This window comes from Salmo salar, chromosome ssa15 (genome assembly GCF_905237065.1).
Source record: "Salmo salar chromosome ssa15, Ssal_v3.1, whole genome shotgun sequence".
Classification (NCBI taxonomy): domain Eukaryota; kingdom Metazoa; phylum Chordata; class Actinopteri; order Salmoniformes; family Salmonidae; genus Salmo; species Salmo salar.
In genome coordinates this window covers 103,014,283-103,033,336 of record NC_059456.1, presented here as the reverse complement: position 1 = coordinate 103,033,336, position 19,054 = coordinate 103,014,283, and the positions used below count along the sequence as shown (strand labels likewise).

The 19,054-nt window shown below is 41.4% G+C and overlaps 1 protein-coding gene across 2 annotated transcripts; it reads right to left on the bottom strand.

The window, feature by feature from the left end:
* Positions 1 to 275: 275 nt before the first annotated feature.
* dnase1l1l (deoxyribonuclease I-like 1-like) lies at positions 276 to 18,736 on the bottom strand. 2 transcript variants are annotated; one of them, XM_014147468.2, is made up of 9 exons: positions 18,578 to 18,736; positions 18,166 to 18,322; positions 12,712 to 12,800; positions 12,376 to 12,462; positions 12,088 to 12,215; positions 1,244 to 1,356; positions 911 to 1,068; positions 668 to 764; positions 276 to 558 (listed from the first exon to the last, which is right to left on the bottom strand). In XM_014147468.2, the coding sequence occupies exons 2-9, from the start codon at positions 18,301 to 18,303 to the stop codon at positions 478 to 480; spliced, it is 891 nt and encodes a 296-aa protein (XP_014002943.1). In that variant the 5' UTR covers positions 18,304 to 18,322; positions 18,578 to 18,736; the 3' UTR covers positions 276 to 477. The 2 variants fall into 2 exon arrangements, with proteins under 2 accessions (XP_014002943.1, XP_014002944.1); XM_014147469.2 differs by lacking the exon at positions 18,166 to 18,322 and having other exon boundaries at positions 18,578 to 18,734.
* Between the last annotated feature and the right edge of the window lie 318 nt (positions 18,737 to 19,054).

Sequence of the window (19,054 nt, the reverse complement as noted above, 5' to 3'; positions counted from 1 at the left end):
GGGGAAAAACTCATTTTGATTGGCTAGGCCTGGCTCCCCAGTGGGTGGGCCTGGCTCCAAAGTGGGTGGGCCTATGCCCTCCCAGGCCCACCCATGGCTGCGCCCCTGCACAGTCATGTGAAATCCATAGATAAGGGCCTAATGAATTTATTTAAATCAACTGATTTCCTTATGTTAGTCTGAGTTAGGGATTAATCCAAAGTAGAATTCATTCTACATCACAATATTTAGATATCCAATAAATTAAGTTTATTAGTCTCTGTGTAGACAAAGATACAGTATGTTTATTTCCTTAATAGTATATACAGTTTAGTACACTATAAATTCCAACAACAATCACTATCATTTTTTTCTAAACTCCTACATAATTTAATTTAAGTACCTAAAATAAATTGAAATAAATAAATACAACTGAAATAATTGGGAGTAAAAACATGATTGCAATGGTTGTTGGTAATGTTGATGGTGCAGTGGGGTCTAAAGTTCATGGCGCAAGAGATAGCGATGGATGGGCTTCAGGTCAACTTCTACTGGGAAGTGGTCGCTGACTTCCAAGGCCTAAATGTAAACAAACAAATAATCAATCAGTCAATCAAAAGAATACAGGTTAATTTAAACGTATATCATACATATCAACTGATTTCAAATGTCTGAGAAGTTAAGTTACCTCGTCTTCAGTAAGGTGGAACTCCTCTTTAAAGTTGAAGGGTTTAGCTGAATCTGGAACTATCCCAGAGATCATCTCTCTGCCATGGATAACTATCCTGGAGTATGACGTATAGAGAGAGGAGGCATATCATGATTACAGTAAGAAGAAGAAGAAGCTTCACCCACAGATAAACATACAGAACACATGTACCAGCACACATCCAAGTCTTGTACAATGATTCTATTGTCAGGGGTCACTGACCTGTCGTAAGCGCAGTGTGTCTTCTGCCGGACGGTTGTATCCTGTTCATCTCCAATCAGCCAGCGGAACTTGGGGTCGCTTCTCAAACGCACAGCTCTAAAGCCCTTGATGGTGATGTAGCTGCAGGCTGCGTTCAGGTCCCCTAAGATCACCACATTCTAGAGGAAGACAAACGAACAGTATCAAACAAATAAACACAAAACAGGAAGTTACAGTACATTGACCTCAATGGAATAGTTAGTTATTATCAGGAGAATAGGAAGGAATAAGATTCTAGAAATCTGAGGAGCTTCTAATAATGTTATCTGATATCAATGATTTAAACTAGCTAACCTCAGTCTTCCACTTCTTGCAGATCCCATTGAAAACAGTGTAGAGTTCATCAATCTCTTTCATTGCCGTTTTGGGACAGGTGTGTTGGCCCACCAAGACAAAATCCTTCACCACTGCAGAAGGAGAGATTTAAAAGAAATTCCTCTCATATCATTTTGTAATTTTGGAAGTTTGATAAGACTATCTTAGCCTTGTCCCAGATCTATTTCTGACAGTGTTGTCGAGTCTGGTCTCGAGACCACATGTTGAGTGTCATGATCTTGTCTCGGTGTCGGATACATTTCTACTCAGTCTGGACTCGGTCTCAGACAGTGAGGACTTGTCATTTCCTCCCGAGACAAGCGGAATATTTGTATTTGTATTTATTATGGATCCCCATTACATTACATTTCACAACAGAATTTTGCAACACATTAAGTGTGTGGCCTCAGGCCACTACTCTACTACCACATATCTACAACACAAAATCCATGTGTACATGTGTGTATAGTGTGTATGTTATCATGTGTGTGTGTCTCTTCACAGTCGCTGCTGTTCCATAGGGTGTATTTTTTATCCGTTTTCTTTCAAATCTAATTTTACTGCTTGCATAAGTTATTTGATGTGGAATAGAGTTCCATGTAGTCATGGCTCTATGTAGTACTGTGTGCCTCCCATAGTCTGTTCTGGACTTGGAAGAGACCTTTGGTGGCATGTCTTGTGGGGTGTCTGAGCTGTGTGCTAGTAGTCTAAACAGACAGCTCGGTGCATTCAACATGTCAATACCTCTAACAAATACAAGTAGTGATGAAGTCAATCCCTCCTCTACTTTGAGCCAGAAGAGATTGACATGCATGTTATTAATGTTAGCTCTCTGTGTACATTTTAAGGGCCAGCCGTGCTGCCATGTTCAGGGCCAATTACAATTTTCCTAAGTCCCTCTTTGTGGCACTTGACCACACGACTGAACAGTAGTCCAGGTGTGACAAAACAGAGCTTTATTATAGAAATACCTCTCCCCATCTTGGCTACTGTTGCATCAATAGGTTTTGACCATGACAGTTTCCAATCCAAGGTTACTCCAATCAGTTTAATATCCTCAACTGCCTCAATTTCCACATGATTCATTACAAGATTTAGTTGAGGTTTAGGGTTTAGTGAATCATTTGTCCCAAATACAATGCTTTAAGTTTTTGAAATATTGAGGACTAACTTATTTCTTGCCAGACATTCTGAAACTGACGGCAGCACTTTGTTAAGTGTTGCAGTGATTTCACTTGCTGTAGTAGCTGACGTGTATAGTGTTGAGTCATCAGCATACAAAGACACACAGGCCTTACTCAGAGCCAGTGGCATGTCATTAGTAAAGATTGAAAAAAGTAAGGGGCCTAAACAGCTGCCCTGGGGAATACCTGACTCTACTTGGATTATGTTGGCGAGGCTTCCATTAAAGAACACCCTCTGTGTTCTGTTAGACAGGTAACTCTTTATCCACAATATAGCAGGGGATGTAAAGCCATAACACATCAGTTTTTCCAACTGCAGATTATAATCAATAATGTCAAAAGCTGCACTGAAGTCTAACAAAACAGCTCCCTCAATATTTTTATTGTAAATTTCTCTCAACCAATCATCAGTCATTTGTGTAAGTGCCGTACATGTCGAATGTCCTTCCCTATAAGTGTGCTGAAAATCTGTTGTTAATTTGTTTACTGTGAAATATCTTGTCAAACACAATTTTTCCCAAAAAAGTTTACTAAGGGTCGGTAACAGGCTGATTGTGTCACACCCTGATCTGTTTCACCTGTCTTGTGCTTGTCTCCACCCACCACCAGGTGTCTCCGAATCTTCCCCCATTATCCCCTGTGTACTTATACCTGCATTTTCTGTTGGTCTGTTGCCAGTTCGTCTTGTCAAGTCTTACCAGCGTGTTTTCACATTTTCCAGTATCTCTAGTTTCTGTTTTCTAGTCCTCCCTGTTCTGCCCTGAGCCTGCCGACTGTTCTGTCCCATATTGACGCTGCCTTGGATTACTGACCCTTGACCTGCCGTTTGCCTGCCCCCTGTTTTGTAATAAACATCTGAGATTCAAACTGTCTGCTTCCTGTGTCTGCATCTGGGTCTTATCCTGACTCGCGTTAGATTGGTCGGCTGTTTGAGCCAGTCAAAGGTGCTTATCTATTCTTGGGTAGTAGAATGACTTTTACTTCCCTCCAGGCCTGAGGGCACACACTTTCTAGTAGGCTTAGATTGAAGATATGGCAAATAGGAGTGGCAATATCGTCCGGTATCATCCTCAGTAATTTTCCATCCAAGTTGTCAGACCCAGGTGGCTTGTCATTGTTGATAGACAACAATTTTTTCACCACTTCACGAATTGCAATTATAATTTTTTTTGTTCATAATTTGGTGAGTAATGCTTAGATATGAAGGTTCAGAATTTGTGGCTGTCATGTCATGTGATGTGATTGTGATGCCATGTCTAAGTTTGCTAATCTTGCCAATGAAAAAAATCATTAAAGTAGTTGGCAATATCGATGGGTTTTGTGACAAATGAGCCATCTGATTCAATGAATGATGGAGCTGAGTTTGCCTTTTTGCCCCAAGTTTCATTTAAGCTGCTCCAAAGCTTTTTACCATCATTCTTTATATCATTTATCTTTGTTTCATAGTACAGTTTTATTCTTCTTTTTGTTGGGTTTAGTCACATGATTTTCTCAATTTACAGTACGTTTGCCAAACGGCTGTGCAGCCAGACTTATTTGCCATTCCTTTTGCCTCATCCCTCTCAACCATACAATTTTTCAATTTCTCATCAATCCTCAGCTATTTAACCGTTTTTACAGTATTTCTTAATTGGTGAATGTTTATTAGCAATTTCATAAATATGTCAAGTTCAGCGTCTGGTTGCTCCTCATTACACACCACAGATCTTCAACATAGGAATCACTACAAAACGTATTGTATGACCTCTTACACACTACATTAGGCCCAGCCTTTGGAACGATGGTTTTCCTAGATATGGCTACTGTATTGTGATCACTACATCCCATGGATCTGGATACTGCTTTCGAGCACATTTCTGCATCATTAGTAAAGATGTGATCATCACATGTTGATGATTTCATTCCTGTGCTGTTTGAATATATCCTGGTAGGTTGACTGATAACCTGAACTAGGTTACAGGCACTGGTTACAGTTTGAATCTTATTCCTGAGTGGGCAGCTTGATGAAAGCCAGTCAATATTTAGGTCACCCAGAAAATATACCTCTCTGTTGATGTCACATAAATTATCAAGCGTTTCACACATAAACTCAGCAAAAAAAGAAACGGCCCTTTTTCAGGACCCTGTCTTTCAAAGATAATTTGTAAAAATCCAAATGATTTCACAGATCTTCATTGTAAAGGGTTTAAACACTGTTTCCCATGCTTGTTCAATGAACCATAAACAATGAATGAACATGCACCTGTGGAAGGGTTGTTAAGACACTGACAGCTTACAGACGGTAGGCAATTAAGGTCACAGTTATGAAAACGTAGGACACTAAAGAGGCCTTTCTATGGACTCTGAAAAACACCAAAATAAAGATGCCCAGGGTCCCTGCTCATCTGCGTGAATGTGCCTTAGGCATGCTGCAAGGAGGCATGAGGACTGCAGATGTGGCCAGGGCAATAAATTGCAATGTCCGTACTGTGAGACGCCTAAGACGGCGCTACAAGGAGACAGGATGGACAGCTGATCGTCCTCGCAGTGGCAGCCCACGTGTAACAACACCTGCACAGGATCATTACATCCGAACATCACACCTGCGGGACAGGTACAGGATGGCAACAACAACTGCCCGAGTTACACCAGGAACGCACAATCCCTCCATCAGTGCTCAGACTGTCCACAATAGCCTGAGAGAGGCTGGACTGAGGGCTTGTAGGCCTGTTGTAAGGCAGGTCCTCACCAGGCATCACTGGCAACAACGTCGCCTATGGGCACAAACCCACCGTCGCTGGACCAGACAGGACTGGCAAAAAGTGCTCTTCACTGACGAGTCGCGGTTTTGTCTCACCAGGGGTGATGGTCGGATTTGCGTTTATTGTTGAAGGAGTGAGCGTTACACCAAGGCCTGTACTCTGGAGCGGGATTGATTTGGAGGGTCCGTCATGGTCTGGGGCGGTGTGTCACAGCATCATCGGACTGAGCTTGTTGTCATTGCAGGCAATCTCAATGCTGTGCGTTACAGGGAAGACATCCTCCTCTCTCATGTGGTACCCTTCCTGCAGGCTCATCCTGACATGACCCTCCAGCATGACAATGCCACCAGCCATACTGCTCGTTCTGTGCGTGATTTCCTGCAAGACAGGAATGTCAGTGTTCTGCCATGGCCAGCGAAGAGCCCGGATCTCAATCCCATTGAGCACATCTGGGACCTGTTGGATCGGAGGGTGAGGACTAGGGCCATTCTCCACAGAAATGTCCGGGAACTTGCAGGTGCCTTGGTGGAAGAGTGGGGTAACATCTCATAGCAAGAACTGGCAAATTTGGGGCAGTCCATGAGGAGGAGATGCACTGCAGTACTTAATGCAGCTGGTGGCCACACAAGATACTGACTGTTATTTTTGATTTCGACACCTTTGTTCAGGGACACATTATTCAATTTCTGTTAGTCACATGTCTGTGGAACTTATTCAGTTTATGTCTCAGTTGTTGAATCTTGTTTTGTTCATACAAATATTTACACATGTTAAGTTTGCTGAAAATAAATGCAGTTGACAGTGAGAGGACGTTTCTTTTTTTGCTGAGTTTATTATCCAGATACTGACTGTTAGCACTTGGTGGTCTATAGCAGCCTCTTACAAAAATGGGCTTTAGGTGAGGCAGGTGAACCTGTTACCATATTACTTCAACAGCATTTGACATGAGATCCTCTCTAAGCTTGACAGGAATATGACTCTGAACATAAACGGCAACACCTCCACCATTGGCATTCCTGTCTCTTCTGAAGATGTTGAAATCATGTTTTGCTACCACTGTATCATCAAAGGTACTGTATTATCTAAGTTTAAGAGATAGTTAGTCAGTATATGAATGTCATATGTTACTAGCAAGTTATTGAATTCATGAGCCTTGTTTATTAGGCTACATATGTTAATGTATATGTTAATTTGGTGCGGCAGGTAGCCTAGTGGTTAGAGCGTTGGGCCAGTAACCGAAAGGTTGCTGGATTGAATCCCTGAGCTGACAAAGTAAAAATCTGTCGTTCTGCCCCTGAACAAGGCAGTTAACCCACGGTAGAACATCTTCTGTTTCCAAAAGGTGTTATTTATAAAAGTTATGCCAACAACGCTTAGGTGTGTAATGCCAGTAGCTTGATGAATATTTCACAGCAGCGGCCCAGCAATGTTATCGGGCCTGCAATAATTGGCCGCTTTTTAAAATAATCTTTCAGACCTAGAATCAGTTCTTTAAAATAAATATCCTCAACACTTTGTCTCTCTCGTTGAAAATCCAGCTCATCACTCACGCGCATCGCTCCAGCGCTCCATGTCCTTTACTACTGCTCTGTTAAAAACTTCTCTATACTAAAAAAAAATCCCGTTACAATTTCGCTCCATTCATTCAAATCACCATATAACCAACACCGATCTTTTTTTGTGACTTCCTGGACCTACCGATTGGTTTTTAAGTATTGAAACTAAATCATATGGATTTGAATGAAAATGATTTGAATACACATGAAAAGGTGAATGTAAGAAGCGAACACCATTTCAAATAGGCTACATGTCATGTTAAACAGCATATAAACACCTGTTCTGCCAGTCACATTCTGTTAAAGGTCCTCAAAGCACACACATCCCTGGGTCTCTCCTCTTTCCAGTTCACTGCAGCTAGCGACTGGAACGAGCTGCAACAAACACTCAAACTGGACAGTTTTATCTCTCTTCATTCAAAGACTCAATCATGGACACTCTTACTGACAGTTGTGGCTGCTTCGTGTGATGTATTGTTGTCTCTACCTTCTTGCCCTTTGTGCTGTTGTCTGTACCATGTTTTGTGCTGTTACCATGTTGTTGTCATGTTGTGTTGCTAACATGCTGTGTTGTCATATGTTGCTGCCAGGCAGGTCTCTCTTTATGTAGTGTTGTGGTGTCTCTCTTGTCGTGATGTGTGTTTTGTGCTATATTTTTATTCGATTTTTTAATTTTTAATCCCAGCCCCGTCCCCGCAGGATGCCAATTACCTTCTGGTAGGCCGTCATTGTAAATACGAATGTTTTCTTATCTGGCTTGCCTAGTTAATTAAAGGATAAATTAAATAAACACTCTAGATAGGTCAGGGGCCAGACAGGGAGCCTAAGAAGGAACGGAAATGAATTATTTAGGCTATATTACTTCAATTAGTTCAAGGCTATAGCCTACAAAGAAAGGCATCGTGAAGTATTTGCGAGTGCGACATAATTGGCTGGTAGGGACATAAAGCGCGCAGCATTTTAACAACATTTCGTTGTATTAAATAATTATAGGCTATACATTGCGCATATAGGCTGTGACTTACTTTGAATTAAAAAGCCTACAAATTAAACCAAAAGTGCCTTTGAATTCATTTTTAAATTTCAAAAGGCACTCGCACATCTGAGCAATCTTATTTTGCAGGTGCATGGCAACAGTAGAACAAGATGAAGGAAAAAAGGAAACCGCACACTGCTCTTGATAGTATCAGGCTATTTTTATCACCCTGTTCCAAATGGTGGCTATAAATGCAGAGGATGCGCACAGTGCAACAATATGATGAAGTGTGAATATGTCTGCCACCCACATAACAGGAAAACGGTTCCAAATAAATGACATTATTACGTGTTCCACCACCCATGTTATTTACATGATTAAATGTCCATGTGGGCTCTGCTATGTAGGTAAAACCTCTCGTTCTCTCAAATAGAGAATCAATGAACATAAAAGTTCAAATCAGGAGAAACGACAGGGATTATCCAGTCGCAGTACATTTTAATGACCTAAAGCATGACATTTCTACCTTTAGATGATGTGGTATAAAGTTAAGATATCAGACAGGGGAGGTGATATTAATAATACTCTGAGTAAAAGAGAATGTTTGGGGATTTTCACCCTCCAGACACTATTTCCTAAAGGACTTAATGATGAAATACCTATGTATGTTATGTTGTAAATTTGAACATGAATTATGCCCCTATTTATGATTACTCTGATGCTTTTTGTACGATGTACACAATGATTAATGAAAACTTGCTCGGTAGGTTTATGTCCTCATTGTGGTTTTACACACTTTATTTGAATATTTATAAAATGCATATTGTTATATTTGGTATCACTTATTTGTTTTTCCTTCGCCTCCAACCCCCTTCGATGCGTGGAACGGATGTGGGTGGGGCTAGGTCTAGATAAGGGTGCTCTTTTTTTTTTAAACTCACAAAAGCTCTGACGAAGGCCGATACTTAAAGCTTATTAAAGATCAGTGATACTATCAAGAGCAGTGTGCGGTTTCCTTTTTTCCTTCATCTTGAATTCATTTTTAGAAACACGAGTTAGGCCAGTCTGTGACTTCAGGCTCATGCGATGGTGCAAGGGGAACAGGTGTTGTGCTGAAAATCTCCCCACTGACAGAATCCCCCCCTTTCGCGTTCTTCATTGCTGCGACTTGCTTGATAGTTGAGATTTATGCTCTTCACTCGGTTCTCAGTATAGCCTACATTTCACTGATCTTAGTAGCAGAAAGCATTTCTGTGTGCAGTTTTCGGTTTGGCTATTTGTTTCAAGTGTATTTTTTTCAGCGCCCGCCAACACCCGGGAGCGCCCCGTTCCGCCCCCGGCAAGATGCAGCGCTGGGCTGCTGCTCATGTCGCCCGTACCTAAATCCGCTACTGATATGTATTAGTCTATAAATAAATCTCTTTGACAAAAATTCGTCATCTCTCCCATGTCTTATTTGACTAGTATTTTTTTTTTAAGTGTAAGGATAATAATTCAGCCATAGTTGTTCTGAAATGTTTATTGCTTGCCTACATTTTACTCCCTCCTCTATGTTTAATATAACACACGTACATTAATGATTAATTTCGGTTGCCTATCATGACGAAGTTTGTTCTATAGAAATTATGACTCTGATGTGTGTCACAGAAAGTATTGGACTCTAGCCACAAAATTAAGGAAATCAGAAGGGTGAATTCTGGCAGGGGGAGATTTTCGGCACAACACCTCCCAGCAGCGGAGAATTTCCTCTACACACTTGCAGATACACTGGAGATGCTAAACACCCCTTTGGCCACTCTTGCCAGGCTGGACAGATCAAATGGAAAGCTCCTTGAACGTGGGAATATGCCAGGCCTATTGGTTCAAAATCAACTATGGCCTACTGTATAGATAATAGAACGAAAATGAACGAAAAGTTTACGAGATCTGATTTTTTAGCTTATAAATACTTCTCTACAATAACACACGTCGTTATCTACGCAACTCATTCCTTTATTCCAGCATGTACACCATCCTACTTTTAAGATAAGTGTATTTTCAGATTCCACAATGATTCTTTAGTTGTGGATGTTTCATGAAGCCAGCGTGTAACAACTGTCATATCCCGCGGTTAGAACAAAGGCATCCGGTCTGTAACTTAACAGTATAGTACCATACCAGCAGGTGGCATCCAAGCCTTACACATAACAGTGGACACTACATCACCACACTCCCTCTCTTGCTCTTGGACCTCATTCTTTGTAAGTCACCTTGATTTTGCACCTGTGTGTTTTATCAGTTTCTTTATGAAAATATTTAGCGAACTGCATGACAGTAGCTAAAGCAAGTGGCTATTAGCAGCACACAAGTAGACTACAATTGCATGCTGGGGCGGGTATTCCCTGAGCTCCTGAAGTAAGCGAAATTGGAGCGGGCGTGAAAGCCTATGTCTAGCCTTTGTGAATCTCGCTCCACGCTCCAGTCAAATTGGGCACTCTCTGCTCCTCGCTCTGTTCCAGCCCCGCTCAGCTCACATCATCTGGCTGGTAGTGAAGAGTGGGGGGAATTGTTTGAAAGTTGCGCACTCCCCCCCGGCGAATTGTAACAGTCTTTATATATAGACATGTTTGGGCAGTGGCGAACGGTGGCTATTGGACCTTCCAACACGTTGTACCAAATTAAAAAATCATAAAAATAACTGAATGCACCCAACTGAGTCAAACCGGCCTGAGGCTGAGCCGAGCTTCGAGCTGCCACTCAAACAGAGATAACACACACATGGATAATGCTACCAACAACATAGCCCCCATAGTCCAACAACACAGTCCATAAATCCAGAATAAATTAAAGAAAGCTACAATATTGTCACGACCTGATCTGTTTCACCTGTCCTTGTGATTGTCTCCACCCCCTCCAGGTGTCGCTGATTTTTCCCCAGTGTATTTATCCCTGTGTTTCCTGTTTCTCTCTGCCAGTTTGTCTTGTATGTTTCCAAGTCAACCAGCGGTTTCCTGTTCTCCTTCTTTTTGCGTTCTCCTTTTTCAAGTCCTCCCGATTTTAACCCTTGCCTGTTTCTGGACTCTGCACCCGCCTGCCTGACCATTCTGCCTGCCTTGACCACGAGCCTGTCTGCCACTCTGTACCTCCTGGACTCTGATCTGGTTTTGACCTTTTTGCCTGTCCACGGCCATTCTCTTGCCTACTCCCTTTGGATTAATAAACATTGTAAGACTCCAACCATGTGCATCTGGATCTCGCCTTGTGTCATGATACAATATTATATAGAGCCATTATTGCATGGAACTCCCATTCCATCTCATATTGCTCAAATGAACAGCAAACCTTTTTTTTTTTTTTTTAAACTGATAAAGCAACACCTCATGGCACAACGCCTCTCCCGTATTTGACCTAGATAGTTTGTATGTTTTGGTTTGTGTTTTTAAACTGATGTACTTCTGTCCTTAAGCTGCTGTTGTCTATTAACGTTCTGTATTATGTCACGTTTCATGTCCTGTGTGGACCCCAGGAAGCTGTGGCTTTTATTGCAACAGCTAATGGGGATCCTAATAAAATACCCATAGCAACAACCACAACCAGACTGTTTACCCAACCCTTGTGGTAGCCTGACACCATCACTCTCACACTATCACACAAAAGCGACAACAGTGACACGTCCAAGGATGTTTGTAACGGGCTCCTGATGTTGTAAGGCCAGCGCCCATTATACCAGCGCACTCCATATAGGATTGCACTTTTTGTAAAACACATAGGACCGATATATTTTTTTTTATATTTAACTAGGTAAATCAGTTAAGAACTAATTATTTCACCATTCTGTATATCTAAAGGATCCACATGTTCTTCTGAAATATGAACATGGAAATCTTGGATTTGTTGAAGTATTATTATGTTGTCGATTTGACAAAATTACAATCATGATCTTGAGTTGAACTCGCATTTTTCTGTTCAAGGTGTCTAGGTCTTGAATCGGTCTCGCCCCCCTCCGGTCTAGGTCTTGAATCGGTCTCACCCCCCCTCCAGTCTAGGTCTTGAATCGGTCTCGTCCCCCTCCGGTCTAGGTCATGAATCGGTCTCCCCCCCTCCAGGTCTAGGTCTTGAATCGGTCTCCCCCCCCTCCGGTCTAGGTCTTGAATCGGTCTCGCTTTAGGTAGTCACGAAAACAACACTGGTTTGTGCTGTCTTGACAACCGTCATGGTCAATGGCTAGCAAGACAGCACAAACAGATGTGAGACCAGGCTAGGGCTATCTGTCTAAGTTATCCTAAAATCCTTTAACACATGGCATGTTCCTGTCTCCAAATTGCATGATATGAGATGATATCACATTTTAACTTAAGCCAGTGATCGATGTATTGAAGGTTCTCACAGGTAGTGGGTGAATGGAACCGGACAATGAAAGGCTCTCTGGAGAAAACCTCAGTGTCGTTATTCGTCCCCTCTCCTCCCTCTATCTCAGGATACTGGCAATGCTCTCGGACCTGCAGCACATCTTTCCTAGAGATGATTCAAGCCAATTAATCAATCACCTAACCAACCAACCAATCAAACGAGAGAGAGTATACTTGAAATGAGGAGTGCTGTTAGTGTTTTAAAGATTTTTTTATCTAAAATGTAAAGTTTAATGTAAAGCCTGTGTAAAAATGTAATGGCTTACTTGTAAATGTAGACATATTGCTCTTTGTAAGTTTTCTTCCCCAGTCTCTTACTCTCCACGTAGGAGTATGCATGTGATTTGTCAAAGCTGATGGTGGAATGACAAACAGACATCAGGTGACGATTAGAACCCTAACCGTGACCAGACTTAATCTGTACGTACTGTATATGTGTTATAAAGGAAAGGCTTTATTCTGTAATGGCTGACCCCGCTGTATATGTATATGTATTACTTCAGGAAACATGTTAACCTGACTCACTCTCTCTGCATCATCCATATCTAAAAACATAACACACATTTAAAAAAAGGTCAACAAAGCAATTTCAATTTATGTACCTGTTAAGATCTTTCACCAGTGTAGGTATTGCTTCACCTTTTGCGTCTCGGACCTCCTGGATCAAACACAGGTCACAGCGAGCAAGAATCTGGGAAGGGGAGGGAAAAAGCTTTTGGTTATATTGTTGGATATCAAAATACCATAATAATGAACACATAATAGTTGTGACCAGAGTACGTGAGCCGAGATGAGCAGTTGGAAATCACTCTCATGGTGCTGCATGTATTTTCCTACCGCTCCAAGCCTCCACTATAAACGCTCCATGCGCAAAGGGAAAACATGCAAATTCGCTCCATTCATTAACATCACCATTTAACCAACACCCATCTATTTTCTGTGACTACCTGGACCTACCAATTGTTTTTTAAGTATTGAAACCAAACCATATGGATTTGAATGAAAAGTTTTTGAATAAACATGAAAAGGTGAATTTAAGAAGCGAACATCGTTTCAAATAGGCGACATGTCATATTAAACAGCATATAAACACTCTATATAGGTCAGGAGCCAGACAGGGAGACTAAGAAGGAAGGCAAATGAATTATTCAGGCTATATTATTTTAAGGCTATAACCTACAAAGAAATACATTGTGAAGGATTTGCGATTGCGACACAATAGGCTGGTAGGGACATAAAGCGCGCAGCATTTAAACAACATTTCGTCTATAAATTGCGCATATAGGTTGTGACTTACTTATTAGGCTGTGACTTACTTAAATATATTAAACGAGAAATGACTTATTAGTGCCTTTGAATTCGTTTTTAGAATTCGTTTTTAGAAACACGAGTTTGACCAGTCAGTCTGTGGCTTCAGATTCATGCGATGGTGCTTGGAGAGCCGGTGTTGTGCTGAAAATCTCCCCCCTGACAGAATTCTGCCCCCCCTTCGGGTGGACGCGCACGAACTCAATTCTTCATTGCTGCGACTTGCTTGCTAGTTGAGATTTCTGATCACGTTAGGCTGCGTTTCATTTTTATTTTTTATTTTATGTCGGTTTGATCGCGGGGGAGGCACGAGTAATGTCTGCAGTTTTCGGTTTGGCTATTTGTTTCAAGTGTATTAGTCTATAAATAAATCTCTTTGCCAAAATTCGTCATCTCTGCCATGTCTTATTCCACTAGTAGTTGTTCTGAAATGTTTATTGCTTGCCTACATTTTACTCCCTCCTCTATGTTTAATAATTTAACACACATACATTCAATATTCATTTCGGTTGCCTATCCTGACAAGAAGTTTGTTCTATAGAAAATATTTGACTCTGATGGGTGCCACAAAAAGTATTTGACTCTAGCCACAAAATTAAGACAATTAGAAGGGGCGAAGGATAATAAAATGAAACGTAGCCTAACATGAACAGAAATCTCAACTAGGGGGGGGTCTTGCGGGGGGAGACTTTCGGCACAGCACCGGCCAGCAGCGGAAAACTTTCTCTCCACATCTGCAGAGCCACGGGATGCTAAACAACCTTTTGGCCAGTCTTGTCAGGCTAGGCAGAGATGCAGAGTTGTTTTTACACATTTCTATAGGTAGGCCTAAAGGTTTTTAGACAAAATAACCCAATCAAAACGGAAAGCTCCTTGAGCGTGGGAAAATGCCAGGCCCATTGGGCCAAAATAAATTATGGCCTATTGTTTAGAAAATGAACGAAACGTTAAACACAGTGGTCGCCAATCGACCGGTCGATCTTTAAGGCATTCCTAGTCGAACACCAAATATTTATGTAGAAAAGCCAACGAACGATAAAGGCTTGGGCTCCTTTTTAAAAATCGTGTTGAGCTGTTGAGGGTAGGTGCACTTGATTCAAAAGTCCTGCGCACCGGGTAGAAAAGTGTTCCCATGAGATAAACTCCGCCTACCCGGCGGACCGGCGAATCTGTGACTAAATCGAGTGCACCTACTGCGCTGCCCAAATCGGATAGCTCAAATCATCGTGGCTACAGAGCTTCCATGACCCTGGCCACAGCCAAGTTTAACAGGCTACTAGTCTACGTAAGATGTAACAACTTTTCAAACCATGACCACAGAGAGACTGTCAGCGAATACATCAAAGAGCTGCTGTTTTTATGAGTGAGTTCATCTTCAACGCTATTACAAAACGCGCTTCTCCGTACTTCCGCTCGGGCTGCAGCTGAATGAGTAGCCAAATATCGATAGCCCTGCGTTTTATTATTATTAGCAGCTCGTCGTGTCGATTTTAATATTAAGAAATATTTCACTTTCTCTGGTCATAGGAACAATGTGAATTTGTGCATGAGGCAGATGCGGTGCGACTCGAGTTTCGCCATCAGGGTGAAGACGGTGTCCCCTCTCTCTGATCAGTCTCACCGGAGGAAAGGAAGGAGAGAGCAGGGACGGTGAAAAATCGTTTTGAACGGTCATCAAACTCGGAATTCCAAGTCGGAGACTCGGGCATCTTTCTAGAGCTCCGACTTTTCGACCTGAAGATCACTGACGTCGTGATTTGATCTCGTTGACCACCAGATGCAGGCAGTGGCGGTTCTAGACCATTTCAACTGGGGGGGCCAAGCTGGGGCCAGTTGTACTGTTAGAGGGGCCAGTTACATTAGACGTTATTGTTGTCATATCGTTTTCTTCGCAGGCATTAGCAGGCAAAATACCATGTTCCGCGTTGCCACTGTCTAATAATGGATGTAAAAAAGAATGATAGCAAAAATGTGTTATGCCATTTTTTTTTCATACTCCACATTTAGGGGGGCCACAAGGGGTCCAAAATTGTTGGGGCACATCCCCCCCCCCAGAACCGCTAGTGGTCATGCAGGTACCATTAGTCCAGTAAAATAAAAAATGAATTATTTTATTTCATGCTCCACAGTGCCTCACAAGTGCTTAACCAACTGATCTATTTTGTTATCAAAGCTCGAGTTTTTAAATATATTATGGTCTGATTAACAATATTCGCAGGCCAATCATATAGCCAATATGCTGTGATAATGTATTAGTCCTACTGCCCAAACCTCATTCTTACAAAACTGTTTGTGTCAGGTTAATGTAAAAAATAAAAAATCTGAGCTGTAGATCTCAGCTTGCTTTTTGATTTCGAAAGTGATCTTGACTCAGAAAAGGTTGATGACCACTGGTTTAAGAGATATGATTTTTAGCTTATAAATCCTTTGCTACAATGACACACTTAGAGACTTACACTTACTACCCACCTCATTCCGTTCTTTTAGCATGTGCACGTAGTAAGTACATCATCATACTTTTAAGATAAGTGTATTTTCAGATTCCACAATGATTCTTTAGTTGTGGATGTTTCATGAAGCCAGCGTGTAACAACTGTCATATCCCGCGGTTAGAACAAAGGCATCCGGTCTGTAACCTAACAGTATAGTACCATACCAGCAGGTGGCATCCAAGCCTTACACATAACAGTGGACACTACATCACCACACTCCCTCTTGCTCTTTTAGTAGTAGCTGTCTAGTTTAGTTGTTTAGTTGCAGCTGTCTAGTTGTTTAGTAGTAGCTGTCTAGTTTAGTAGTAGCTGTCTAGTTTAGTAGTAGCTGTCTAGTTGTTTAGTTGTAGCTGTCTAGTTTAGTTGTAGCTGTCTAGTTTAGTAGTAGCTGTCTAGTTTAGTTGCAGCTGTCTAGTTTAGTAGTAGCTGTCTAGTTTAGTTGTAGCTGTCTAGTTTAGTAGTAGCTGTCTAGTTTAGTTGCAGCTGTCTAGTTTAGTAGTAGCTGTCTAGTTTAGTAGTAGCTGTCTGGTTTAGTTGTTTAGTAGTAGCTGTCTAGTTTAGTTGTTTAGTTGTAGCTGTCTAGTTTAGTTGTTTAGTAGTAGCTGTCTAGTTTAGTTGTTTAGTTGCAGCTGTCTAGTTTAGTTGTAGCTGTCTAGTTTAGTTGTAGCTGTCTAGTTTAGTTGTTTAGTAGTAGCTGTCTAGTTTAGTGGTAGCTGTCTAGTTTAGTGGTAGCTGTCTAGTTTAGTTGTAGCTGTCTAGTTTAGTAGTAGCTGTCTAGTTTAGTTGCAGCTGTCTAGTTTAGTAGTAGCTGTCTAGTTTAGTAGTAGCTGTCTGGTTTAGTTGTTTAGTAGTAGCTGTCTAGTTTAGTTGTTTAGTTGTAGCTGTCTAGTTAGTTTAGTAGTAGCTGTCTAGTTTAGTTGTTTAGTGCAGCTGTCTAGTTTAGTTGTAGTAGCTGTCTAGTTTAGTGGTAGCTGTCTAGTTTAGTGGTAGCTGTCTAGTTTAGTTGTAGCTGTCTAGTTTAGTTGTTTAGTAGTAGCTGTCTAGTTTAGTTGTTTAGTAGTAGCTGTCTGGTTTAGTAGTAGCTGTCTAGTTTAGTGGTAGCTGTCTGGTTTAGTAGTAGCTGTCTAGTTTAGTTGTTTAGTAGTAGCTGTCTGGTTTAGTAGTAGCTGTCTAGTTTAGTTGTTTAGTAGTAGCTGTCTAGTTTAGTTGTTTAGTAGTAGCTGTCTAGTTTAGTAGTAGCTGTCTGGTTTAGTTGTAGCTGTCTAGTTTAGTGGTAGCTGTCTAGTTTAGTAGTAGCTGTCTAGTTTAGTAGTAGCTGTCTAGTTTAGTTGTAGCTGTCTAGTTTAGTAGTAGCTGTCTAGTTTAGTTGCAGCTGTCTAGTTTAGTAGTAGCTGTCTAGTTTAGTTGTAGCTGTCTAGTTTAGTAGTAGCTGTCTAGTTTAGTTGCAGCTGTCTAGTTTAGTAGTAGCTGTCTAGTTTAGTTGTAGCTGTCTAGTTTAGTGGTAGCTGTCTAGTTTAGTTGTAGCTGTCTAGTTTAGTGGTAGCTGTCTAGTTTAGTGGTAGCTGTCTAGTTTAGTTGTAGCTGTCTAGTTTAGTGGTAGCTGTCTAGTTTAGTGGTAGCTGTCTAGTTTAGTGGTAGCTGTCTAGTTTAGTAGTAGCTGTCTAGTTTAGTGGTAGCTGTCTAGTTTAGTGGTAGCTGTCTAGTTTAGTGGTAGCTGTCTAGTTTAGTAGTAGCTGTCTAGTTTAGTAGTAGCTGTCTAGTTTAGTAGTAGCTGTCTAGTTTAGTAGTAGCTGTCTAGTTTAGTTGTAGCTGTCTAGTTTAGTGGTAGCTGTCTAGTTTAGTGGTAGCTGTCTAGTTTAGTATTAGCTGTCTAGTTTAGTGGTAGCTGTCTAGTTTAGTGGTAGCTGTCTAGTTTAGTGGTAGCTGTCTAGTTTAGTAGTAGCTGTCTGGTTTAGTAGTAGCTGTCTAGTTTAGTAGTAGCTGTCTAGTTTAGTGGTAGCTGTCTAGTTTAGTAGTAGCTGTCTAGTTTAGTAGTAGCTGTCTAGTTTAGTTGTAGCTGTCTAGTTTAGTGGTAGCTGTCTAGTTTAGTGGTAGCTGTCTAGTTTAGTAGTAGCTGTCTAGTTTAGTAGTAGCTGTCTAGTTTAGTTGTAGCTGTCTAGTTTAGTGGTAGCTGTCTAGTTTAGTTGTTTAGTTGTAGCTGTCTAGTTTAGTTGTTTAGTTGTAGCTATCTTCACAGTTCTTGTCTCTTACACCTACCTTGATCAGAATTCCCATAACCTTTTTGTTGTTAGCTTTCGCCTCCCCAAAGCTCTGAACGTTGAAGGCACAAATTTTCAGTGACATTGCAATGTGCCACAGTCCCACAAAACACGTCACAAGAACTGGCCACTTCATTCTGTTTTGAATAGGATTTCTGTAAACACAGTAAAACAGTAGAGCTGCTCAAAATTATGTTTGAATTGTGACAACATAAAAACATGTTCGTGGGCCTGTATTTGTCTGGGGTTATAGATACTCATCCATAACTAAGTTTGTACTAGATCAGCTGTGTAGCTTAACGTTTATATTTCCGTTGTATAATATGTCATTCATATTGCGTAATAATCTGTAATATTCATCGAATTAGACATCCTTAATATTACTCATTTGAAATCAGAATATCTCTTACCCTCTGTGCTAGTTTCTCAGGTAGGTCAGCCCTAGTGGAGGGAAGAGCCGTCTCCCGAATGTCCTGTCCTGTGCTATATTGGGAACATACAGGTAACATAGAGGGTGAAAGACATGAGATTCTGCGTCCCAAACGGCACCCTATTCCATTAGCCCCAACTGTCTTTTACTCATAGGGCTCTGGTCAAAAGTAGTGCCTATATAGGGAACAAGGTGCCATTTGGGACACAAACATGGGGCAGAGGGCAGGGGTCTGTTGTGCTGTGTCAGTGGGAAATTCAGAATGGAGCTCTATCTGGAAACGTTTGCTATACCACTGAACACAGTGGCTCAATGGACTCCATCACACATTCAGAAACTTCTGCTTCTGACTGACTACACACACACACACACACACACACACACACACACACACACACACACACACACACACACACACACACACACACACACACACACACACACACACACACACACA

Bases quoted from the DNA above. Each gene is read 5' to 3' on its own strand.
- dnase1l1l (XM_014147468.2), bottom strand. From the start codon at position 18,303: ATGAAGTGGCCAGTTCTTGTGACGTGTTTTGTGGGACTGTGGCACATT. The intron at 1,357-12,087 runs GTGAGAACCTTC...CTCCTTCTGCAG, and splicing joins GTTCCATTCACCCACTACCT to TGGTGAAGGATTTTGTCTTG. The intron at 559-667 runs GTAACTTAACTT...GTTTACATTTAG, and splicing joins TCCACCTTACTGAAGACGAG to GCCTTGGAAGTCAGCGACCA.